At 40.5% G+C, this 26,082-nt stretch overlaps 2 protein-coding genes across 3 annotated transcripts in view; both read right to left on the bottom strand.

The window, feature by feature from the left end:
* Positions 1 to 2,247, bottom strand: part of NOBOX (NOBOX oogenesis homeobox) — a 46,245-nt gene extending 43,998 nt beyond the window's left edge. The window contains exon 1 of the mRNA XM_018047478.1: positions 2,197 to 2,247. Coding sequence (XP_017902967.1) covers positions 2,197 to 2,247 — 51 coding nt within the window. The remainder of the gene's footprint in view (positions 1 to 2,196) is intronic.
* Positions 4,686 to 26,082, bottom strand: part of TPK1 (thiamin pyrophosphokinase 1) — a 383,898-nt gene continuing 362,501 nt past the window's right edge. For both annotated transcript variants that reach the window (XM_018046829.1, XM_018046830.1), the window contains exon 9: positions 4,686 to 5,634. In XM_018046829.1, coding sequence (XP_017902318.1) covers positions 5,516 to 5,634 — 119 coding nt within the window. In that variant the 3' untranslated portion in view covers positions 4,686 to 5,515. The remainder of the gene's footprint in view (positions 5,635 to 26,082) is intronic.

Genomic DNA, 26,082 nt, shown 5'->3' with positions numbered 1-26,082 from the left:
AGCCATGAAATTAAAAGACACTTGCTCCTTGGAAGAAACGTTTTGACCAACCTAGACAGCATATTAAAAACCAGAGACATTACTTTGCCAACAAAGGTCCATCTAGTCAAAGCTATGGTTTTTCCAGTAGTCACATATGAATGTGAGATTTGGACTATAAAGAAAGCTGAGTGCCAAAGAATTGATGCTTTTGAACTTTTGTGTTGGAGAAGACTCTTGAGAGTCCCTTGGACTGCAAGGAGATGCAACCAGTCCATCCTAAAGGAAATCAGTACTAAATATTCATTGGAAGGACCAATGTTAAAGCTGAAACTCCATTACTTTGGCCACCTGATGGGAAGAACTGCCTCATTTGAAAAGACCCTGATGTTGGGAAAGATTGAAGGCAGGAGAAGGGGAGGACAGAGGATGAGATGGTTGGATGGCGTTACGGACTCAACGGACATGAGTTTGAGTAGGCTCCGGAAATTGGTGATGGACAGGGAGGCCTGGTGTGCTGCAGTCCATGGGGTTGCAGAGTCAGACACGACTGAGCAGCTCAGCTGAACTGAGCCACCAGGGAAACCCTAAAGGTGTGCTGCTGCTGCTGCTGCTGCTGCTGAGTCGCAGCAGGCGTGTCCGACTCTGTGCGACCCCAGAGACGGCAGCCCACCAGGCTCCCCCGTCCCTGGGAATCTCCAGGCAAGAACACTGGAGTGGGTTGCCATTGCCTTCTCCGAAAGCTATGCCATTAGGGAAGCCCTAAAGGTATTTTTAAAAGAAATAATTCAGCTATAAGTTGTAATCTTACTCTGATTAGTTCCTTTCACTGTGAGTTAAGACCCTTTTCAGCCTTTGGAATAACAGTATTATGTGAGATGTCTTGGTTCTCAGGGACTAGCTATATGAGAAATTATGAGATTTCTTATTTCTTAGCTATGGGTGATCTCAGTGCTTTGTGGGTGCTTTCCAAGGTGCTGGCAGGGATGGTCTTACTTTTTCTTTTTTGTTTTCTATGTATTGTACAAAGACCTTGCTTTCAATGGCAGAATTAAATACACAGGGGATAAGTCCTTGGATCTGTTTACTTATCCATTACCTGGGAAGAAGAATGGTGTTGCCTTGACCTCTCTCCCGGGTTGTAACTGTAGCTGTTCTGTGCACCGTGGTGAGATGGCACATTAGCTCTGAGCCTCCAGGGGTGCCAGGCCAATGCTGAATAACTGATCAGGGCTGCCTGCAATACTGTCCTGAAATGACTCAGACTGGGGCTCATCACAGAAGAAAAGTATGATTGATAAGTGCAATCTGCTGTGGGCAAGGAAGGGTAAACTCTACTGTATGAGCCAGGAAGTTTCCATTCCATATATATTGACTGCCAGGGAATGGCTTGACCTTGCAGCTTCGGTTTTAATCTTCTCCAGGTATGGCGATCATTTATTATAAGTAGAATGCTTTAGACACAACTTAGATAATCTAGCTCTCCTCACCATTCCTAATGAAGTTAAACTGATTTTATTATTCCCCAGTAGGATCACATTTAGCCTGTTGTCATTGGTGGGTTATTCCTCTTAGCCCACATTTGAGAATAAAAACTATTATTAGGTGCTGAAGATAAAATGGTAAATTATATTCACATTGTCCTAAATTTAGGAAAGACGCATATGCCTAATGCAGAACCCTTACACACACACACACACACACACACACACACACACACACACACACACACACACACACACACACACACACACACACACACACACACACACTCTCTCTCTCTCTCTCTCTCTCTCTCTCTCGCTTGCTCTTTTAAAAAAAGTCCTCGTGTGGATTTTACTTTACCCTTTGCTGTTATTTTTTTCAATCTAGAAGAGATTTCTAGGTGTTTTTCAGTCTAGAATAAAATTATCAGAGGGCATGTGTGTGTATAGACTAGTTACAAGACAGATTGTAATTCTTGTGGATCATGATCAAAACAATTTGAACGTCACAAGTCAGACCTTTTTTCCTTTATAATCACAGAGCCTTAGGGAAAGAAGAGTGGTTTCTTGCTGCTTTATGGACTAGGCAGATAGTATGTCTCAGTCACATCAAATCCATGCACGCTTTTGGTTGTTCCAAAGCTTTGGAGGCATGAATTTGGACAGGAGTGGTAAGCCAGGTTTGCCTAAAATGCATTCTGCACACGTAAGACACGAAATCTTGAGCAGTTACCTTCATGAAGGCCCAGGCAGTCATGGGCACCTTCTCCTTGCCCAGACCCATCCCCTGGAACAAGTGAAATGGCCTTTGTGCCCCGCCCAGGAGAAAACTGCTCTGTCTTCTTAGCAAAAGCTAAGGCGTGAACATGTATTATTCTGCCTGACCTGTGTCCAGGGGTGTGGTCCAGCCCCAGTTCCTTGAACCGCAAAGAAAACTTACTACATTTTACACTCCAGTATACAATAGGTGCAGACAAATACGATTTGATTCCACTTGTACAGGATACCTAGAGTAGACAAATTCATAGAGTCAGAGTGCGTGGCAGACGCCAGAGGCTGAAGGTTGCTGGGTGGGGATATTAGTGTTTACGGGGGCAGAGTTTCAGATGAGGAAGGTGAAAAATTCGGGAGATGGATGGGGCTGAGTTGCAGAGTAATGTGAATGTACTTACTGCCGCGGAACGGTGCAGTTCAGTATGGTCAAAGTGGATGTTTTATATTATGCGACCTTTACTACAATAAAAAAAAAAACATTAAACATTTTTTAAAACTTGCATTTCATAGTCACTTGTGACTCCAGGGTTCCTGCAGCTACAGGCATCCTCAGATGTTCCAGCCACCCGAAGAGAAATGGTCCTAGTGTGTTTTCACTACTCAGTGACTCAGGCAGCCAGAGGGCATTTTGGGGTGAGCATCCCTAGAGTCACAAAGGCTCCCAATCTGACTCGTGTAGTGCAGCAGCAGAGTGAAGTCAAAAGGGGCAAAGAGCACAGGCCACTTTCCTGGCAGAGCCTGGCTTCCTGCTGCTCTTCCGGCTGCAAGCGGGAGGTCAGGATCTGGATTAATAAGGGGGGCAGGAGGGGCTGCCTGGGGTGGCTCGGAAAGTTCACGGGGGGGCCCCTGAGGTCACCATCAGTCCCCCTGAGTTAGTGTAAGAACAGTGAGTCCTTGTTTGAATGATGTGATGTGTTCAGTCCAGCCTGACTCTCTGACCCCATGGACTGTAGCCCACCAGGCTCCTCTGTCCATGGGAGTTCCCAGGCAGGAATACTGGAGCAGGTTATCATTTCCTCCTCCTCTGGGGGATCTTCCTGAGCCAGGGATCGAACCCACATTTCCTGCATTGGCAGGCGGATTCTTTGCCACTGAACCACCAGGGAGGCAGTGATGTGGTGAGGAAACACATGAAATTGCCCTTTGGGATGCTTAAGGGGTAAGTGAAGTAAAGTCGTTCAGTCGTGTCTGACTCTTTGCGACACCATGGACTGTAGCCTACCAGGCTTCTCAGTCCATGGAAATTTTCCAGGCAAGAGGGGCCAAATGCCTAGCTCTCAAGCAGCCTGGCGGGATCAGGAGAGAAGCCTTGTGGGGGAGGCCTCCAATGGGGAGTCTGGGATAAATCTCAGTGCTTTTGTTCCCCCTCAACCTCCCCAGCCAACTATATTCTTCTTGCCAAGCACCCACTTACTATCGCTGGAAGATTTTCAGGGTACATAGGGCATGAGCCTCTTGCAGGAAAATCTTAGAACAGTGGACATACTTTCATATTTCATAGGCTGTGAATACATCTTTAGTAATGACTAGATGACAGCTGAGCCTGGAATGGCCAGTGAACCAGAAATCAGTAACCGGTGCTGGGAAGGTCACGCCCTCTCCCACTGCTCCACCCTGCTTTCTAGCGTCGTCCTTTAGGGTGGGCAGTGGTTTGCAGGTCTGTTTTCTGTTGGTCAGTCACTCAGTCGTGTCCGACTCTTTGCAATCCCATGGACTATAGCCTGCCAGGCTCCTCGGTCCATGGAGTTCTTCAGGCAAGAATACTGAGTGGGTTGCCATTTCCTTTTCCCCCTTTCCTGTTGGTGGTTCTCAGTTACATGAGTCAACGAAGGAGTTGGTGCTTGACTGAGCTTTTTTTTTTTTTTAAGCTTTTTAAATTGAAGTAGGAAGTACGGGCTTCCCTGGTGGCTCAGGGGTACCAAATCTACCTGGAGACAGAAGAGACGTGGGTTCGATCCCTGGGCTGGGCAGATCCTCCGGAGAAGGAAATGGCAACCCCCGCCAGTACTCTTGCCTGGAGAATGCACTTTCAGCACTTTCTCTACCGTGGAACTAGCTCCTTTCCTCTGTTGGTTCTTTTTTCTCTCGCATGTGCAACGATCTTTGAAGGCAGTTTAACCTGTCCCTCCTTCCTAAGTCTGACAAGATAGATGCTACCTAGAATCCCCATGTTATAGCTGCAGCAACAGGTCCAGAGAGATTTAAGTGTGAACACGTAGCACGCGAGCTCTAGAAACTAACTTCCGTGGAGGCTAGAGAAAGTATTCACCACCACCCTGGGCTGCCCTCGAAAATCAGGTGTGTGAAGAACTGCAGCTGTGAGTCAACCTTTGAGCAGTTTTTTTTTGGGGGGTGGGTATGTAACACTGATTAAGAAAGATTGGTCACCATAACATACAGATGAGAAAATGGATTGTCTTCTTGAAAAACTGACCACAGACAGGCATGTTGATAACTAAATATTTTTATTTCACATCTGGATTCAGTTTCACATGTATTTGCATAAATAATTTAAAAATGATCTCTAATGATTATGCACAGCTGCATGCTAGTTCAACGGGCCCCACTTTTCTCGACTTACAACGTGACCCTCCCTCTGTCGTAGAACCAAAGAGAGAAGCCGCTCTCGTTCTTTACAGCAGCACTGGGTTTGTGTCATGTAAAGCAGCTGGGTGGGTTCTACTTGTTTTAAATTTTAATAATCAGGCTAGTGATTTTTTATTTATCATTAAAAGATAACACCCCAAACTGTTAAGGTCAGAATAAAATGGTACGGTTCTAGCATCCCAAGCTAGAAGGAATTCTATTTTTCAGTGAAAGGGAATCCACATAAGACTGAGAGAGAGAACATTATGAGATAGAAGCAAGCATTTAAGGATTAACAGGAGGAGGTGTATGTGCTGGACACCACGGAACCTCAGAGCTTTCTCAGCTTCAAAATTACAAGCCGTTTTCTGGGGGTACCTGGAGTGATTAATAAGAGTGATCAGGACTGAACTTGAGAGTGAGATGACCCACGTTAGTTTTCCAGCTGAATCTAACAGAGCATATTTAGTTTAAATAATGACGATCCTCCCCCCTTCCCTGGTCAGAGTAAAACTGAAATCTGTCATTTATAGCGCTCCCTGCATGATCAGAACATGAAAAGTCTTTAAAACTAGCGGGCCTCCCAGGGGACAGGTTTAGATCCTGCCAGCCCAGGTGGACTGTTCTTGTTGAGCATGATGTTGTTGGCAAATGAGGTATGTCAGAGGCACAGCGACGGAGGTAAGTGCTGGTCAGAGTTTTACGGCCATGGTCCAGAGCAGGGGACGGTCCGTCTCCACAGCCACAACACCAGATCCGTCGTAGGCGTTGGAAGTGCTGACTAGTGTTCCAAAGCTGAGCGTCTGATGTGCTGTAAGAACATAAGAAAACACAGGCTTGGTGAGAGCCGACTTTCCTCCAGTGTAGAGTGACTGTTGAGAGTTACCAAAAAGCCATTAGGCACACACTTGGAATTAATAGATGATCTGTAAGTGGGATTCTACAGCTGAAAGTTCCTATAACTTGCTGTGACCACTCCTCCTAGAGTTGGCTACAGGTTATTTATCTGTTTGGGGGATATGTCAGTCTCAACACTAAATTTCAGTAAAGTGTTTTTTTTCTTCTTTACCAATTGTAAAACCAACATCCATTTCTGTAATAGGTTACTTACTTCCTTGCCTGGGTGCAATTTTAATTTTTTTGTTGATTTAGAATTAACATTTTTATATTTAATTAAGCTCTATAAAAAGGCAGTTTTAGTTTCGAGTATAAATGATATGGAACAGAAAGCTAATTATTAAAAAAAAAAAAGTAGAGGATTTTGGTTGTTTTTTTCCTCATAAAGAAAGATAAGCCAAAGTGAACAAGGCTCGCTTTGCGTAAAATTAATCGGAACTCAGAGGTCAAAAAGCAGACTCCCAGGTCATTACTTAATTGTCAAAATAAAGGTTTCGGAGTTATGTTGTATTATTAAAATTTATATATTTATAAATTACATAAATCTGTACACAACTATATATATATTTATTTCCTAACAAAAGTTTGCTGAAGTTAACATGTAGGAATCCATTGGTAACCTCATTTCTCTTTGCTTATAAAAGAGCAGTTCACATTATCGACATGACTTTAAATTGTGACTGTCCTGTCAACATGCCCTGATATAATCAGAAGAAATCAGAAATGGAAAAATAAACGTTACGCAGAGAAATAAACAAATGTCAAGAGCCAGAAAAGGCCTCTTTTCCTTCCAACAAAGTGCAACTATGAAGTTGCACAGCTTTGAAGTACATAAAATAATTCAACTATAATGGTCACTCCCCGCTAGAGGGAGCCTGTTATCCTTCTGAGGAAATCTTGAAAAGGCAATGTAAAAATTCAGAAACAGCATTATAGGATAATATATCATCAGTATTACCAGTTCACACAGTTTACTTATTAAAAGTCAAACTATTTCTTTTTCATAGTTGTCAACACGTTTACTAATGCAAACAGGAGGTTACAAACTGAAACTGCAGGAACGCAGAGTCAACCTCCTGGGACTGTTGCCCTAAAAGGCAATTCAGTGTTTCTGCCTCTCCAGTAATCTGGAGCTTTTCTTAGATGAGGTTTCTGAATGATATGAATAAACATATGCATTAAATTTACAAATCCAGGCATAATTACATATACAGAGGGTGAGGGTGATGGTTGTGGAGGGAGTCACAGGAAGTCTGTTAAGGAAAGAAGCCTTGTTCTCCTAAAGGTTAGGGAACAGTTCACACATTTCATACCATTTATTCAGAAAGGCAATTTAGGGGGCTTCAGAGGACTAGCTTTAGAGTTGGAAACTCCCCAGTGAAACTGGGTACACACAACCCACCTGGACTCAACATAGTGCGTTTAAGATTCTGGTGACTAATTAGGTTAAAATCCTAGTTTGCACCTGGGCTCAAAGAACAGGAGTACAAAATAACTTCTCTAGTTTGCTGCTGCACACAAATTCCTTTCTGAAGGCAGAGCAGGGACTTTGGATTATCCTGGGTAGACAACTATATTATATATATTGTTTTTTCTAAGACATTGTTGCATCCTAAATAATTTTTAAATAGGAAAAGAACTTAAATAGCTTTATTAGGATATGAGAATATACAGTTTTTACTTTGCATCAAATATCTGAGTTAAGGCCATTTTTACCCAAACTTATAAATCACGTTTTCTTTTTTTCTGCAATGTTTACAATTCCACCAGGATCAGTTATTAAACATGTTTTAGTTGGTTTTGGGTGCTATAACAAAATGCATAGGCTGAGTGGTTTAAATAGCAGACATGATTTCTTGTAATTCAGAGGCTTGGAAAGTCCCAGATCAGGGTACCAGCATGGCTGGTTCTGGTAAGACCCCCTCTTCCCGGCCGGTTTAGACAGCTGCCTTCCTGCTGTATTCTCACATGGTGGGGAAATCTCCTACCTCTTCTTTTGTCAGGGCGCTAATCCCATCATGAGGGTTCCATGAGGTTCTCATTATCTCCAAAAGGCTCCAGCTCCAAATACTGTCACATTGGGGATTATGGCTTCAATATATGAATTTAGGGGGACACAAACACTCAGTCCATAACAATGGTTACACTTAATGGTAAGGTTACAATGAAATTCATTTGTCTCCACCTCTATGAAAAGTAGAATACAAATGATAGAAAACAAAGATAATACACAAAATCATGAAATTCAGTTACTCTGTCACTACAGTTATTTTGGAGTATTTTTTTTTCAAAGAATTATGCATTTAGACAAAACATTCAAGTCTCTTTTAGAAGAAAATAAAAAATTTTAATGAAGTATTTGAAATTAATACTGAACTCCCCTCTCCCCAAGTGTCTGAGGGTCAATCATGAAATAAAATACATAAGATTGGCAGAGAGATAACTTCCTGTAGACAGCAATAAAACAAATTACTTATTATTTTTTCCTCTAGTTTTGAGAAAACTGACATATAATACTGTATAAATTTAACATGTATAGCACATATAATGACCTGTGCATATAGTATGAAATGATTTACAAAGTAAGTTTAGTTAACACCCATTACCTTACATAATTACATTTTCTCCCGTGTGATGAGAACTTTATAATGTCTGTTCTCTTACCACTTTTCAAATATACCATACAGCATCGGCAAGGATTCTCACCATGTTGTATATTACATAGTCAGTACTTATTTATCTTATAACTGGAAGTCTGTATCTTCTGATCACTTTAATCTCATTCTCTCCACTCCCTGAGTCTGGCAATCACAAATCTGATATTCTTCCTATGAATCTGAGTCTTTCAGATACCATGTATAAGTGAGATCACACAGTATTTATCTTTCTTATTTCACTTAGCATAATACCCTCAAGGTCTGTTCATCCTGTTGCAAATGGCAGAGTTTCCTTTTTATGACTCAACAGTATTCCACTATACACCACATTTTCTTTATCTGTCTGTTGATGGACACTTAGCTTGTTTCCATATCTTAGCTATTGTAAGTCATGCTGTAATGAAGATAAGAGTGCAGTTATCTTTGGATGTAGGGATTTTGCTTCCGTTGCATATACACCCAGAAGTGGGATTGCTGGTAATATGGTAGATTCATGTTTAATTTTGAGAAACCTCCATACAGTTTTGCATGGTGGCTGTACCAATTTACATTCCCACCAACAGTACACAAAGGTTCCTTTCTCTCCATGTCCTCTCCAGAATTTGTTCCTTTGTCTTTTTGACGACAGCCAGTCTAATAGGTATAAAGTGGTAACTTGGTGTGGTTTTGAGTTAATTTCCCTGATTAGTGATGTAAACTACCCTTTTCATACATCTATTGGCCTTCTGTATGTCTTCTTGGAAAAATGTTTCTTCAGGTCCTTTGACCATTGGTTTTTTTTCAGTTCTAGGAGCTCTTTATACATTTCGAATATTAGCCCCTTCTCAGTATGATCTGCAAATGTCTAATCCCATCGCTTTGGTTGTCTTTGTGTTTTGTCATTCTTTCCTTTGCTGTGCAGAAGCTTTTTAGTTTGACGTAGGGCCACTCGTTTTTTACTTTGCTGCTTATGCTTTAGATATATGTAAAAAGTCATTGCCAACACCCATGTCAGGAAGCATTATTCTTGTTTTCTTCTAGGAGTTTTATGGTTTTATTTAATGTCTTAATCCTTTATGAGTTAATTTTTGGTGAGTGATGTAAAAATAGGGATCTAATTTCACTCTTTTACATGTGAATATCCAATTTCCCAGCACCATTTATTAGACAGCTTTTCTCCACTGAGTTTTCTTGGCTCTCTTTTTGTACTAGCTCACTGTATATGCATTGGTTCTCAGTTCTGCTTCACTGGATTATGTATCTTTTTATACCAGTAGCATAATGCTTTTATTGTTTCCCTGGTGGCTCAGATGGTAAACAATCCGTCTGCAATGCAGAAGACCTGTTTTGATCCCTGGGTTGGGAAGATCCCCTGGAGGAGGGCATGGCAACTCACTCCAGTACTCTCGCCTGGAGAATCCCCATGAACAGAGGAGCCTGGCGGGCTACAGTCCATGGGGGCGCAAAGAGTTGGACACTGAGTGACTAAGCGCAATGCTTTTATTATTCTATCTTTATATAGTATAGTTTGAATTCAGGAACTGTGATGTCTCCAGCATTGTTGTTTTTTTTTCTCAGTATTGCTTTGGCTATTCAGGGTTTTTGTGTAGTTTCATATGAATTTTAGGATTTTTTTTTTTTCTTCTGTAAAAATGCCATTGGAATCTTGACGGGGGACTGAATCTATAGGTGGCTTTGAGTAGTACAGATATTTTAACAATATTCTTTCAATGCATGATCATGGAGTGTCTTTTCATTTATTTTACTCTTCAGTTTCTTTCATCTGTATTATAGTTCTCAATGTAGAGATCTTTCATCGTCTTGGTTAATTTTATTGCTAAGTATTTTACTGTTCTTGATACTATTGTAAATGAGAGTTTTTTCCCCCCGGATAAGTCATTGTTAGTATATAGATAAATTTTTGATTTATGTATCTTGAAATTTCATATCCTGCAACTTTACTGAATTCATTGATCTGCTTTTTGATTGAGTGTTTAGGCTTTTTATACATAAAATCATGTCATTTACAAACAAATTTATGTTTCCCTGTCCAATTTGGAAGACTTTTGTTTTTCTTGCCTGATTTCTCTGGTTTGGACTTCCAGTGCTGTTGACGAGAAGTGATGAGAGTGGGCATCCTTGTCTTGTTCCTGATCCTAGAGGAAAAGTCCTCAGTCTTTCACCTTTGAGGATGGTGTTAGGTGGGGCTTGATATACATGGCCTTCCTTTATATACTGAGGTGTATCTCTTTCCTACAGCTAGTTTGTTGAGACTTTAATCAAAACTTTTCCTGCATCTATTGAGATAATCATATGATTTTTATCTTTCATTTTGTTAGTGTGACATATTGAATTTATTGGTATGCACATGCTGAACTATTCTTGCATCCGGGAATGAATCCTGCTTGGTCAATGTGTATGATCCTTTTAATGTGCTGCTAAATTGGGTTGGCGGTTTTGTTGAAAAATTTTGCACCTATGTTTATCAGGGATATTGGTCTGTAGTTTTGTTTTGTTGAGGTGTCCTTACCTGGCTTTGGTGTCATGCTAGCCTTGTGACATGAGTTTGGAAGTGTTCTCTCTTCTTCGATATTTTTGGATATTTTGAGGATTAGTGTTAATTATTCTTCAAATGTTTGGTAAAATTTATCTGTGAGAAGACATCTGGCCCTGGACTCTTCTTTTTCAGGAGATTTTTGATCACTGATTCAATACTCTCCTAGTAACTGGCTTGTTCAGATTTTCTTTTCTTCCTAATTGAGTCATGATAGGTTCTGTGCATCTAGTAATTTATCTACTGTTTTTGTTGTTGGTGTATGGCTGGTCACTGAAGCTTCTTTATGAACCTTCGTATTTCTATATTATCAGAAAATCTCCCTCTTCCCCTTGGTTTACCTCAATAAACAAATATTTATTTTTTCAAAGAGCCAGACCTTAGTTTTATTAATTTTTTCCCAATTGGTTTTCTGGTCTCTGTTTCATTTTTTAATGTTCTAAAGTCTATTTTCTTTTCTGCCTAACTTTAGGCTTAGTTTGTTCTTCATCTTCTAGATTCTTGAGGTGTAAAAGGTTGAGATCTATTTTGTTGAGGTACACATTTATAGATATAAACTTTCCTCTGAGACCTACTTTTGCTGTACCTTATAAGTCTATATGTTTTGGTTCTATTGTCAATTGTCTCAAGATACTTTTTTTCATTTAATTTCATCTTTGATCTATTGGTTTTTCAGGACAGTGTTAAGTATTTAACTTCCATGTATTCACAAGTTTTCTAGTTTTCCTTGTTATGATTTCCAGTTTCATACCATTGTGGTCAGAGAAGATATTTGATAAGATTTCAGTCTCTGTGAATTTGCTAAAACTTGTTTTGTGGCCTAACATATGATCATGCTAGAAGATGTTCTGAGTGCACTTGAGAAGAATGTGTATCCTGTGGTTATTAGACCCAATATTCTGTGTATGTCTGTTACAACTTAGTCAAGTGTTGTTAGAATTCATTGTTTCCTTACTGATTTTCTGTCTAGATGATCTGTCTTTGTGACCCCATGGACTCTATAGTCCATGGAATTCTCCAGGCCAGAATACTAGAGTGGGTAGCTTTTCCCTTCTCCAGGGAATTTTCCCCACCCAGGGATCAAACCCAGGTCTCCCACATTGCAGGTGTATTCTTTACCAGCTGAGCCACCAGGAAGCCCCCATTATTAACCATGGGGCATTAAAGTCCCCAACTATTTGTTGTTTATTTCTGTCTGTTTCTCCTTATAGTTCTGTTTTATATAGTTAGGTGCTCTAATGTTGGGTGGGTGCCTAAATATTTACAATTGGTGTATCTTCTTGATGGAGTGACCCCTTTATTGTTATATAGTGATATTCTTTTTATCATTTTTAGCTTCAGTTGTTTTTCAGTCGTGTCTGACTCTTTGCAACCCCAAGGACTCCAGAATGCCAAGCTTCCTTGTCCATCACCAACTCCCGTAGCTTACTCAAACTCATGTCCATTGAGTTGGTGATGCCCTCCAACTATCTCATCCTCTATCATCCCCTTCTCCTCCTGCTTTCAATCCTTCCCAGCATCAGGGTCTTCCCAATGAGTCACTTCTTCGCATCAGATGGCCAAAGTATTGGAGTTTCAGCTTCAGCATCAGTCCTTCCAATGAATATTCAGGACTGATTGGATGGACTGGTTGGATCTCTTTGCAGTCCAAGGGACTCTCAAGAGTCTTCTCCAGCACCACAGTTCAAAAGCATCAATTCTATGGCACTCAGCTTTCTTTATAGTCCAACTCTCACATCCATACTGGAAAAACCACAGCTTTGACTAGACGGACTTTTATTGGCAAACTAATGTCTCTGCTTCTTAATATGCTGTCTAGGTTGGTCATAGGTTTCTTCCAAGGAGCAAGCGTCTTTTAATTTCATGGCTGCAGTCACCATCTGCAGTGATTTTGGAGCCCAAAAACATAAAGTCTCTCACTGTTACCATTATTTCCCCATCTATTTGCCAGGAAGTGATGGGACCAGATGCCATGATCCTAGTTTTCTGAATGTTGAGCTTTAAGCCAACTTTTTCACTCTCCTCTTTCACTTTCATAAAGAGGCTCTTTAGTTATTCTTCACTTTCTGCCATAAGGGTGGTGTCATCTGCATTTCTGAGGTTATTGATATTTCTCCCAGCAGTCTTGATTCCAGCTTGTGCTTCATCTAGCCTGGCATTTTGCATGATGTACTCTGCATAGAAGTTAAATAAGCAGGGTAACAATATACAGCCTTGACTTACTCCTTTCCTGATTTGGAACCAGTCTGTTGTTCCATGTCCAGTTCTAACTGTTGCTTCCTGACCTGCATACAGATTTCTCTGGAGGCAGGTCAGGTATTCCCATCTTTTTCAGAATTTTCCACAGTTTATTGTGATCCACACAGTCAAAGGGTTTGGCGTAGTCAATAAAGCAGAAGTTTTTCTGGAACTCTCTTTCTTTTTTGATGATCCAGTAGCTGTTGGCAATTTGATCTCTGGTTCCTGTCTTTTCTAAATCCAGCTTGAACATCTGGAAGTTCACGGTTCACGTATTGCTGAAGCATGGCTTGAAGAATTTTGAGCATTACTTTACTAGTGTGTGAGATGAGTGCAACTGTGCAGTAGTTGGAGCATTCTTTGGCATTGCCTTTCTTTGGGACTGAAATGAAAACTGACGTTTTCCAGTCCTGCGGCCACCGCTGAGTTTTCCAAATTTGCTGGCATATTGAGTGCAGCACTTTCACAGCATCATCTTTTAGGATTTGAAACAGTTCAAATGGAATTAGCTTAGTGTCTATTTTTCCTGATATGAGTATGGCTACTCTTGCAGTGGAAAGGAAAATAAAAACTTAATTCCTCTTTTCTTTCCCTTTCTTGAGATCAAAGAAGATAAACAGAACAGTGAGCAAGGCCTGAACATTCGTAGTTTTTGGTTTTTACTTTATCTGCTCCTAACTCTGAATGTCTATAACTAAGTTTGCTATTCTGTCCCCTAACTCTGAATGAGCTATACATTTCACACCTATTATTCTTTGACTCTGTGCCAAATACTCCCTGTAACTGGTGCTCATCTTTACAGCAGTCTCTTGTCTTGTAGTTACCCATCAGAAAGAAGGCTGCAGAGCCACGGAATCATCAGATTTAGCTACTGGGGTGCTGACACCGGTCTATGACTGGTTTTGAAACAGTGCAAGAGGAAGACGACGAGATCCAAACACCGTTGTTCCTCATTGCCGACTCCTGACAGCGGGCCTTCAGCTCATATAAGCCCCTAGACTCCTCATGGTGGGGGGCACATCCTTCAGCTTATATAAGCCCCTCGACTCCTCATGGGGGGGCACATTTCTTGAGGGAGAAGCCTACTGTGTTCCCCTCTCCGCTGCCCGAGAATTTAAAGGCACCTTTCTATTTCGTCCAGACTGTCTCCGCAATTCTTATTCGACTTCGGTGGGTAGAAAAAGCCAAATCTGGGGGCAGCAATGCTACCTCTGTTTTCTTGGCTATCATCTGCTTGAACTGCCTTTTCCCATCCTTTCAGTCTCAGCCTGTGTCTTTACAGTGAACCTTTTTGTAGGCAGTATATTTTTTTATTTTGCTTTTTTAAGTCAGTCAGCCAATTCTGTTTCTTTGATTGAAGTAAAGTACTTATTGCTGGAGGACTCACCATTGCCATTTTGTTATTTTGCTGTTTTGTAGCTCTGCTGTTCCTTGCTTCTTATCCTGCTGCCTTTTTTTGTGATGATGACTTTTTGTACTGGTGTACTTTCACTTTTTCATGATCTTCTGTGTAACAAGCTTTTCCTCTGTGGTTGCTATGAGCCTTACATAAACCATCTTACCATTATGATATCCTGTTTTAAGCTGATGACAACTTAACTTCAACAGCATTTCTGCAATTACAATTTACTTCGTCCTCTGTCACATGTTACAGTTTACATACTTTTTATATTGTGTATACAGTAACAACTATAGAAGTTACAGCTTCTTAATACATTTTTTAAAACTTTTAAACCAGAGTTGTAAGAGAATTATGTGCCACTGTTACCATATTAAATAATCTGACTTGATTATTTACCAATACCAGGAAGTTATATACCCATGTTCATCTGGTTTTATGATGTAAATAAGCATTATTTTATTTCTGCGTGAAGAACTCCCTTTAGCATTTCTTGTAAGGCAGGCCTAGTGGTGATAAACTCATTCAGCTTTTGTTTGTTCAGGCAAGTATGCCTTCATTTCTGAAGGACAGCTTTGCCAGGTGTAGAATTGTTGACAGATTTTTTTCTTCCAATATTTTGAATATATTATCCCATTCTCTCCTGGCCTGAAAAATTTCTTTTGAGCAATCTGCCCATTATGGGAATTCCCTTAAATATAATGTGTTCCTTTCTCTCGCTGCATTGAAGTCTTTTTTGTCATTGACTTTTAGAACTATTTGGGTCACTCTATTGATATCTGGTGTCCTTTGGGCCTCATGAATCCAAATGTCCATTTCTTTCCTTATTTTTCAGCAAGTATTGCTTTATATGGGCTTCCCTTGTGGCTCAGATGGTAAAGAATCTGCCTGCAATGCAGGAGACCTGGGTTTGATCCCTGGGTTGGGGAGATCCCCTGGAGGAGGGCATGGCAACCCACTCCAGTATTCTGGCCTAGAGAATCTCCATGGACAGAGGAGCCTGGTGGGCTACAGTCCATGGATTCACAAAGAGTCGGACTTGACGGAGCAACTAAGCCCAGCACACATTGCTTTTATACATTTCCTGCCCCTTTATCCTCCTGGGGTGCACATAATGCAGATATTGTTTCTTTTGATGGTGTCCTGTAAATCACATAGGCTTTCTTCAGCTCTTTTCCTCTGACGGGATAGTTCCAAATGCCCTGTCATTGCTTCTTTCTGCTGCATGGTCAGTTCTGATTTTAAAGCTCTCTACTAAAGTTTTTGAGTTCGGTCATTGTATTCTTTAGATTGAGGGCTTCTGTTTGGTTTATTTTTGATGGTTCCTATTTTTTATTGATCTCATTTTGTTCATGCATTCCCCCCCCCCCCACCCGATTTCATTATCTGTCTTCTTATAGTTCACTAAACTTCTTTAAGAGGATCATTCTGAATTCTTTGAATTTCGTGGATTTCCATTTCCTTAGGGTCATTTATTGGCATTTTACTGTAATAGATTCCACTGGTACTATTATGTTTACCTGATTTTTCCTGATCCCTGGTTTCTTACATGGTTATTTGCACATTTGAGTAAACAGTCTCATCTTCTAGACTTAACAGGTTACATTTGGCAGACAGTCCTTCCAGTCAGCTCAGCTTGGGATTGTGGACATGTGAGCAGGTAGACCCCTTGGACAGGTGGGGCTTGCCATCAAGGTGGTCTTTGTGGGTAAGGCCACACCTGAGCTCTGAAGTTGTAGGGTGTGTGCTGTGGCTGGACGGGACTGCTGGTTTGGTTCTCTGGCCACGTGAGGCTTTTGGAGGGGGCTCTGTGGTTGCCTGGGTTCTCCGGTCAGGCTGCCTGGATGGTCAGGACTGGGTACTGTACTTGTCAGCAGCTGTGGTTATGAATTAGCTCGCCTGCCTGACCAGGACAGCCGAATGGGCCCCACAGTCAGCGCAGCCCATTGTTTAAGGACCTGGACTGTGCACCCGATTCTCTGGCCAGTGCAGAAGGTGAGATACACTGGTCCTGTTCTCTGCTCAAGCAGCACTGTAGGTGGGGCTGGAGGACGGGCTCCAGTTTCCCGTGTGCAGGAGGGTGCTTCAGCCTCACCCTTGCATTCTAGGACCGTCACAACGGTGTCTTGTCTGTGGATAGTTGTTAGGGCTTCTTGAGAAGGCGACTGAAGTGGGGAATGACCCGTGTTTCCATCTTCACGATGTCACTCCACAGATTCCTCTTTCATTTCTACCCCAGAGGACTGGCTGGCTGAACATTTAATTTCAAGTCAACATTTAAAACACTCAAATTCAAAATTTTTTCCATTTTTGTTTGTACAGAGTACAGAGGAACTAAATATAGTTGTTCTAAGACAACCAGTCAGCCTGTTTTTAACTGTAGACAAAAAAAGTGATAGCTATATGTGAAGCTATAAGCAACCATGTAATATGTGATAAACATAACCTAAACTTGCTTGCTCTGTTTGAATATAAAAGTTGTGCCTTATCTATTTGCTTCAAAGACATCACCGTCAACTGTTTAAAGGAAAACCCGTAGTCTAATGATAATAAGAATATTGGCTTGTGAGGACCGGTTAAATTCCTCTTCCAATGAAATTTAATGTAAATTATATTACGGAACACAGAAGCATAGTCTGACTTTTGAGACTTTCATGTTTTAGAGAAATAGAAGTGAAAAATATGGGCAACATTAAAATTGATTTTATAATTTTCATTCATTATCTCAAACTTTTCTTTCCTGGAGCAAAGGATGAGAACTAGGCACTTAATATTCTATTGCTCTCAGTGATGTCCCACAGCTTTTCTCCAAAGCTGGAAAGACAGAAGACTGCAAAGCCGAGGTTGGCAAATTGGCAGAATTCAAATATTCAGCTCTCTTCCTGTCAGCTGGAGGGAAGAAGGGCCATTTGCCCTGGATGCCAGCCCACCTTACTTCTGTAAGTAACAGAGTGAGGCTGTGTTCTTTTGAAGTGGGTGAGTGCATGCATGCTAGTCACTTAGGTCATGTTCAACTCTTTGCAACCCTATGGACTGTAGCTCGTCAGGTACCTCTGTCCATTGGATTCTCCAGGCAAGAACACTGGAGTGGGTTGCCCCAGGGATCAAACCTGCATCTCCTGCACTGAAGGCGGATTCTTTGCCGCTGAGCCACTGGAGAAGCACCTCTGAAGTGGGTGACAGTGTGTAAAGGAGTCCTGTGGAGGCCTGAAGCACTCGAGCATGGGAAAGCAAGAGCGGCAAGCACTTGATCCCTCTGCACCTGTGAGACTGTTCTGCTTAGATGCCCCCAAGGAGGCAGCTCGCTGTCAAAACCTATGAGCCCCTTCATGAGTTAGTAGGTCAGACCTAGGATTAAATCATGGCTCTCCCACTCTCTAGTTCTATCAACTTGGTTATTTACCTTTCCAACTTCAGTTTCCTCATATGTGCAAAGTGTGAACAATCATGTCTACTTCATAGAGAAGCTGTACAGATTATATAGTCAAAGTTCTAACATTTTCATCCCTTTTGCTTTCTTCTGTTATTCTGCCAATAAGATCAGAATTTCCTCTCCTACCTTAACAGTCTTTTAAAATTTAAAAAAAAAAAGATATCATGATTTGAACAATTAGCAAATGCCTTAATTCAGCTACTAGTTTATAGCCAGCTGACAGACAAAATGAGATAAACTCTGCCAGGCTAGGTTATGTGTGGTACTTAAAATCGTTTCAGGTGTCATCTGCATACATGTATAAACGTACGTGTTTGACATGTAATTCTGAAGTGCCTGTGCTGGCACTAAGGATACAGACATGAATGTGTGTGCCTTCGAGGACTTTACCTTTTACTAACAGGTAAAGATGTGTATATAGTCTGATTCAGGAGATGGGATGGAAGCGTGAGGCAGGAGCTAATGAGGTTGGAGCCAAAATGGGTTGTATATTCTAATGGGAGGCCACAGACATCCCATCCCCCAGAAGCCTGGCTTCCCCAAAATCTGTAAGTTTAAGAAATTATTTAAAAGGTAATGCAAACATATCTAAAATCCAATAAAACTGAGGGAGTGAAGGAGAAGGAAGTGAACAAGCTTTGTCTGGGAGATGCTTGGCAAAGAAGTGGTATTTCAGATGGAGTGATTCTCCTTCACTCAAGACATTATCTGAGCACTTACTGTGTTCAAGGTACAGCAGGTTTTTATCTGCAATTTACAGATGAGGAAAATGAAGCTCAAGAGGTTAAATCCACAGGCTATGATGACCATAAAAGTTGTTAGACACATGTTACTAAGGGAGGTTAAAGCAATACTTTGAAGAGCTCTAAAAAAAAAAAAAAAGAACGGATGCTGGTCTTTTTCCCTGAAGTGCAGAACTGTCAGTAGCCTGACAGAGTAGGGTAAGTGGATGACTTAGTGAGACCAATAAAACTGCTCTCAAGACTTAAAGGAATACTGTCTCTTCCATACAGACACATGTTTAATGAACCTATTATGATGACTCTCTAGGTTCCCTACCATCCTGGAATATTAGGTTAAGTTCTAGGAGTTAATTAGACTTACTGGACATCATTAACTATTTCAGACATAATGGAACCACTGTATGCTCTATATCCATCAATTATTCTCTGAAGATGCTCAGCCTATTTAGAGTAATGGCTGTACATTAAGAAAATGTGACTCAGGTTTTGTTAGCAGAAAAGCAAACCATCTGCCTCTAAAACCCATTCTCTGTGATTGGTCTTTACACTTTTAATTTTTTGAACTACAGATTTAAAAAATGTCTCTACATACATAGGTGAGACAGACTTTCTATTTAAAATTGCTAATTTACATTTTAAAATAGGAACTCTGAGTAGGAGTATTATTACTAAAACAGCATTTATATTATGCTGTTATAAAATGGCATTTATATTATGGTGGCTCTTGAAAATTTTCAAAAATTAAATTGATATATTGCTTTTTCATTTCTTGAAGGCAGAAAGTCAGACTGTTTCCAGTTTTGATGTGTAGAGTGCATGAAACTTCTACTCTCTTAGCAAGTTTCGAATATTCAACTCACTATGGATTGTTACCTGTAGTCACTATGCTATATTACCACATCCTCATGACTTATTTATTTGATGACTGTACCATGTGATCACTTTCACGCATTTCTCCCATCCTTCCGCCCCACCCCCCGACTTCTGGCAATCACCACTATGTTCTTTGTATCTATGAGACGGGTTTTTATTGCATATTTTAGATTCCACATATAAATCAGACCACCCTGTATTTCTTTCTCTATCTGATGCATTTCACTTAGCATAATGCCCTCAAGGTCCATCCATGTTGCTACAAATGGCAAGATTTCCTTCTTTTTATGGTTGAATAATATACCTGTGTGTCTGTATAAAATCTCACATTTTCTTTACCCATTTATCCATTGACGGACACAAAGTTGATAAAGTTGTTTCCATGTCTTGACTATTGCAAATAATGCTGCAGCGAACATGAGAGCAAAGATAGCCCTTCAAGTTGGTGTTTTCCTTTTCTTTGGATTAAATGCCCCGAAGTGGGACTGCTGGGTTAGATAAAAGTGCTATTCTCAATTTGTTGAGGAAGCTCAATACTGCTTTCCATAGTGGCTGTACCAGTTTATACTGTCACCACAATGCACAAGGGTTCCCTTTTCTCTACAGCCTCAGCAACACTTGCTGTCTTCTTTGATAAGAAGAGAAGTCTAGCAGGTGTGAGGTGAACTGACTGTGGCTTTGATTTGCAGTTTCCTGATGATTAGGAGAAAAGGCTATTCAGATCCCCTGCCCATTTTTTAATTGGATTGTTTGGATTTTTACTATTGAGTTGTATGAGTTCTTTATATATTTTAGACATTAATACCATATCTATGATTGGCAAATATTTTCTCCCTTTTAGTAGGCTGAGTTTTCATTTTGTTAATGGTTTCCTCTGCAGAAGATGGCTTCCTTTCCTGCACAGAGGCTTTTTATAGTTTAATGTAGTCCCACTTATTTGTTATTTTTTGCTTCTGTTGTCTTTGCTTTTGGGGTCACATCCAAAAGAAAAATCATTGCCAAGTAAATGGCAAGGCTCTTTTTCTGTACGTTTTCTTCTTGGAGTTTTATGGGTTCAGGTCTTACGTTAAAACCTTTAATCCATTTTCAGTTCATTTTTGTGTATGGTGTAAGACAGAGGTCCAGTTTCATTCTTTTGCATGTGGCCATCTACTTTTTCCTACAGCATTTCTTTCTCCGTTGTATTCTTGGCTTTATTGTCAAAAATTAGTTGACCATATACGCATGGGTTTCTCTTTGCTGTGTGTCTTCTTTTATGCCAATATCATACTGTTTGATTATTATAGCTTTGTTATATACATAAGGAATCACGATGCCTCTGGCTTTGTTAAGATTGCTCTGGTAATTTGAGGTCTTTTGTGGTTCCATACAAATTATATGATTGTTTGTTTTATGTGAAAAGTGCCACTGGAATTTTGATAGGGACTGCAATGAATCTGCAATTGTTCTGAGTAGTATAGACATTTTAACAGTAAGTTTTCTATTAATGGAATATCTTTCCATTTATTTTGTTGCTATTGTTCAGTTACTCAGTCGTGTCCAACTCTTTGCGACCCCATCTGCAGCACACCAGGCTTCCCTGTCCTTCACCATCTCCCGGAGCCTGCTCAAACTCATGTCCATTGAGCTGGTGATGCCATTCAACCATCTCCTCCTCTGTCATTCCCTTCCATTTATTTTAGTCTTACTCAATTTCTTCTAACTATGTCTTACAGTTTTCAGTGTGGAGATCTTTCACCACCTGGGTTAAATTTATTTAGGTATTTAATATCTATGTAGTCTTTTTGATGAAATTGTAAATGAAATTTTTTTAGTTCTTCTTTCTGATAATTTATAGTATATTGAAGCACAACAAATGTTTGTATTGATTTTTTGTATCCTACAGCTTCACTGAATTCATTTATTGGTTCTAACAGGTTTTTGGTGAAGTTGTTAGGGTTTTCTCTATGTAATGTCATGTAATTTGCAACCAGTAACAATTTCACTTTTTCTTTTCCAATTTAGATGCCTTTTATTTTTTTTTCTTGCCTAATTGTTCTGGCTAGGACTTCCAATACTATGCTGATAAAAGTGGTGAAAGTTGGCCATTTTTACATTCATTTAATTCAATATACAAAAAATTATCATTTTAATATGTCACCAACATAAAAATAATTATTGAGATATTTTTACGTTAAGTCTCTGAAATCTGGTATGTATTATATTTACACTTACAGCATATCTTAGTTTGGACAAGTCACATTTGAAATGTTCAAGAGCCAAAGGTAGCTAGTGGTTACCATATTGATCAGACAGTACAGCTCTAGCTTATTTAAACAGGAACCATACTTAATGTTCCTCTGGAAAAACAGATAATTGAATCTTATCTTTTGGATTAATTATACAGATACTGATTTTCATTTCACCTGCATAAAGGGACTTTTACATTCAAAGTAAGCATATCAAATCCATTTGAAATGATTTCCTCTTATTATAGGAATTAATCAAGAAACACTCAGATGCTTAACATATGTTCAGCAGTGAGAAAGACTGCACCTTCTGCTCTTCAGGATGAAGGTTTAAAAATATGTAGCAGAAATGAAAAACAAACTGAAAATGCAAACCTAACTTAAAATCAGTAGCAGAACATATGTGTGTGCATGTATGCAGTCGCTCGGTTGTGTCCAGCTCTTTGCGGCCCCATGGACTGTAGCCCACCAGGCTTCTCTACCATGGCATTTTCCAGGCAAGAACACTAGCATGGGTTGCCATTTTGAACTCCAGTGGCTCTTCCAGACCCAGGGATCAAACCTGCATCTCCTGCACTGACCAGAGGGTTCTTTACCACTAGTGCCACTGGGGACGCCCTAGGAGAATATACACCGCATCCCGTAAGGAATGTTGGGACGCCTTCCCGGACATGCGGCAGATGGCCCTCTAATTGTACCACTCACTCCAAATCATCACCTCTCCTTCCCACTCCAGGAGGAGTGTCTGAGGTGTCTGATCACACCTCTCTCATGTGAGAGAGTACTGAGGGACTCTGGTTGCCTATAACATTCCTGCCCCCAACCCTAAACATAATGGCCTGGCAATTAAGGCCCTTCATCGTCTGGTTCCTCCCCTGTAACCTACTTGCCAGCAGCCCCCATGCTACTTGCTTTTCCCTTAATAAACCTAAATGTAGGACTAGGTGCTGTAAAATTCTTAGAGGAGAACACAGGCAGAACACTCTCTGACATAAATCACAGCAGTATCTCTAGACCCACCTCCTAATGAAAATTAAAATAAAAAATCACACAAATAGGACCTAATTAAACCTAAAAACTTTGGCACAGCAAAGGAAACCATAAACAAAACAAAAAGACAACCCACAGAATGGCAGAAAACATTTGCAAACAAAGTGACTAACAAGGGATTAATCTCCAAACAGCTTAATATTAAAAAATAAAAATAAAAAATGGGTAGCAGATCTGAATAGACATTTCTCCAAAGACAGCCAGCCAAAAAGCACATGAAAAGATGCTCCACATGACTAATTATTAGTGAAATGCAAATCAAAATTACAATGAGACATCACCTCCTACTAGTCCGAATGAGCATCAGAATGTCTACAATGAGTAAAGGCTAGACAGGGTGTGGAGCGAAGGGAACGCTCCTACACTGCTGAGGTGGAGAAGGATACTGAGAGTAACACAAATAACGTGTTCTGCAATAAAAAGACTCTCCAAAGGCACGTGGGGGAGGAAAACCTCTTCTTTACTGGAGACTGTCAACCACTAAAGGGAGTCAGCCACAGAAGTAGAACAGTAGCAAAGCATCATTTCGTAGCTTCCAATGTAATAACTGGTTCAGGTAAGGACCGTCACTGGATGCTAAAACCACTGAGTAAAATGTTGGGGAGCAAGATATTTACAGTCTCCAAGTAATACTCCACGTAGTACTTTTAACTGAAAAAAAAAAAAAAAAAAGGTAGCAGGCAGATCCTGTGAACATCATCTTAACCAAGCAGTCCAGCTTAGCATCACCAGTAACAGGACACATTGACATTACGTGCCTACTGATACAATGCTGGGGTGAAAACAGCATCACTTATTGTGATAATTTCTGCCAAAGAGGCTTCAGCTGAACATAAACATGGGGAAAGTGTCAGAGTGATGCAGACTGTGAAGCACTTGACAAGCAAGCAGGTCACGTCAAGAAAGACGGAAAAGAGATTTTACTGGATTTTTAAGAGACTAAACTGACATGACAATTAGACATAATGCATGGGTGTTTTTTTTTTTTTACTTGGTTTTTTAAGTTATGAATAGTACATTATAGGGAAAATTAAGGAATATGAGTATAGACTGCATAACACTATTCTATCAATGCTGTATTTTTTGGGAATAGATCGTAATAGCACTGTTGTTTCATAGGAAAAAATATTCTTGTTCTTAGGAGATAGAAGCTAAAGAATTTCAAGGATCAAATACCACGTATTCAGCATAGTCTGAATTGGTTCAGAAAGCAAAACACACACACACACACACACAGAAATGGAAATACAGGAGAATGTTAATAGCTGGTAAATATGGGTAAAAAGTATATAGATTTTGCTGTATTAAATTTTTTCTTTAGGTTTGAAATATTTCAATATTAAAATTTAGACAAAAATTTGGGACACAGCCTAAGAACTTGTGGAGGGAAAGGGTTTTCATCTTGTTCACTTTGATTCCCCCAAAGCTGAAGTGATACCGTTATAAGAATCAAAGCAAGAGAGAGATGCTCACTGATTTGAAGGGCTTTAAAATAAATCTGAATGGAAGACAATGAATGCCAAATTGAGGAGGAAGTCAGCTGGCCTTTGGTACCTGCATCACAGCTTCTTGGAAGAGCCATAAGAAGGGCGGGTTTGAATCCTGGGTCAGAAAGATGCCCTGGAGGAGGGCATGGCAACCCACTCCAGGATTCTTGCCTGGAGAATCCCATGGACAGAGGAGCCTGGGGGGCTACAGTCCTTGGGGTCACAAAGAGTAGGACACGACTGAAGCAAATCAGCACGCACGCACGCAAGAGAGATGCAGAGCGCTCAGCCTGCTGTGTGGGAAGGAGTCCTTCCTTTGTCAACCTATTGAAGCTCAGCAAGGACAACCTTTACTTAACACTTATTGATGCAGGGGGACCTGAAAATTAACCTGAATTATGTCTCAGAACTTTTCAGCGCCTGGGCAGTGATAAGAGGAGACTTACTACTCATTGTTATGCAGGGCTCTGATAATAAGTCCTTTCTTTCAGGATGTTATCTCTCAAAATCCTCATCTGTAAGACTCCTCCCAAGGTGAGCGCTGGTCACCTCTCTATCCTGACAACTAATTCCTTCCTTGATCTCAAATGACTAAGGAAGGGCTATTATAATTCTATTTGAAAGTGGCTGCATTTATCTTCATCTCTGGGAAGTCACACGTTCTCCTTGCCCTTGGATTAGCGCCTTCATTAGAAGGCTCCTGATGTTCAATTTTTCTTCCATCTCTCACATTTCCTGTGTCCTGTCTCCACAGCCTGCTGTTCGAAAAACAGACCAAGGAAACGCTGCTGCTTAGGGGAATCAAGGCCGATTAGGCCAGTTAGAAATATGCCTCCCAGAATCAGGACTTTCAAATGCTCAGGCTTCTCCAAAATAAACAAAAGTTATTGTTTCTTTGTTACAAAGAAAATGTGTTAGGTCATTAAATGCACTAAATTCTACTTCTAGGCCTCAGGTTGAGTTAAAGAGCCAAATAAAGCTATTTTTAGGGAAAAAAATACTTTCTGGGTTTATGAAATAAAAAAGGGCCCTCCAAATCCATAAAATGTGACCTGTTTACATTCATTATTGGTGGCAAAATGAATGATCTGTGTAGAACTGGACCAAAACTTTTCAGTGTGAAGAGTCCATAACAGATTTAAATGTGCATGCAAAGAGGGGGACGTTAGTCTGTCCAAAGGCTGCTCTGAGCTGATTTACATTGCTCTGCTTTCCTTCACCTCCTGGGGCCCTGCCCTGCCACCTGTGGATGCTGGTGTGCCCCCAGAACATCCACACAAGGGAGGAGAACGCTGGCTATTTGTGGCGAAGGTCATCCCAATTTGTTGCTGACCAGCTGCAGAACACTAGACAAGTCATCTTGTGCTCATGGCCTCAAGCACCAAAAAAACCCAGGGTTGAACTTTCCACTGTAATGTTCCTCAGCTGACCTCAGCATCTTTATGCAAAATGCCTATAATACCTGTCCTCGGTTACCCCGACCCCAGCTGCTGTGAAGATGAAGGGGTTAATGCTGATAAAGGGCTATGACTTCTCCATGAAAGTATTGAAGATGTGTTGTGTTATCATCATCATTTCATCTGCGTGGAGGCAGCTTTAAAGTGGCATTTGCTTCTATCCTTCAAATGTCAACAGAGATTATTCTAAGTCCATCAAACAGATGGAAATGGCGTAGAAACGTGAGGAAAGAAAAGAATATGTGAGGCAGTAAAGGATAATTA

This window comes from Capra hircus, chromosome 4 (assembly GCF_001704415.2).
Source record: "Capra hircus breed San Clemente chromosome 4, ASM170441v1, whole genome shotgun sequence".
Taxonomy (NCBI): domain Eukaryota; kingdom Metazoa; phylum Chordata; class Mammalia; order Artiodactyla; family Bovidae; genus Capra; species Capra hircus.
This window is presented reverse-complemented; position numbering and strand designations above follow the sequence as displayed.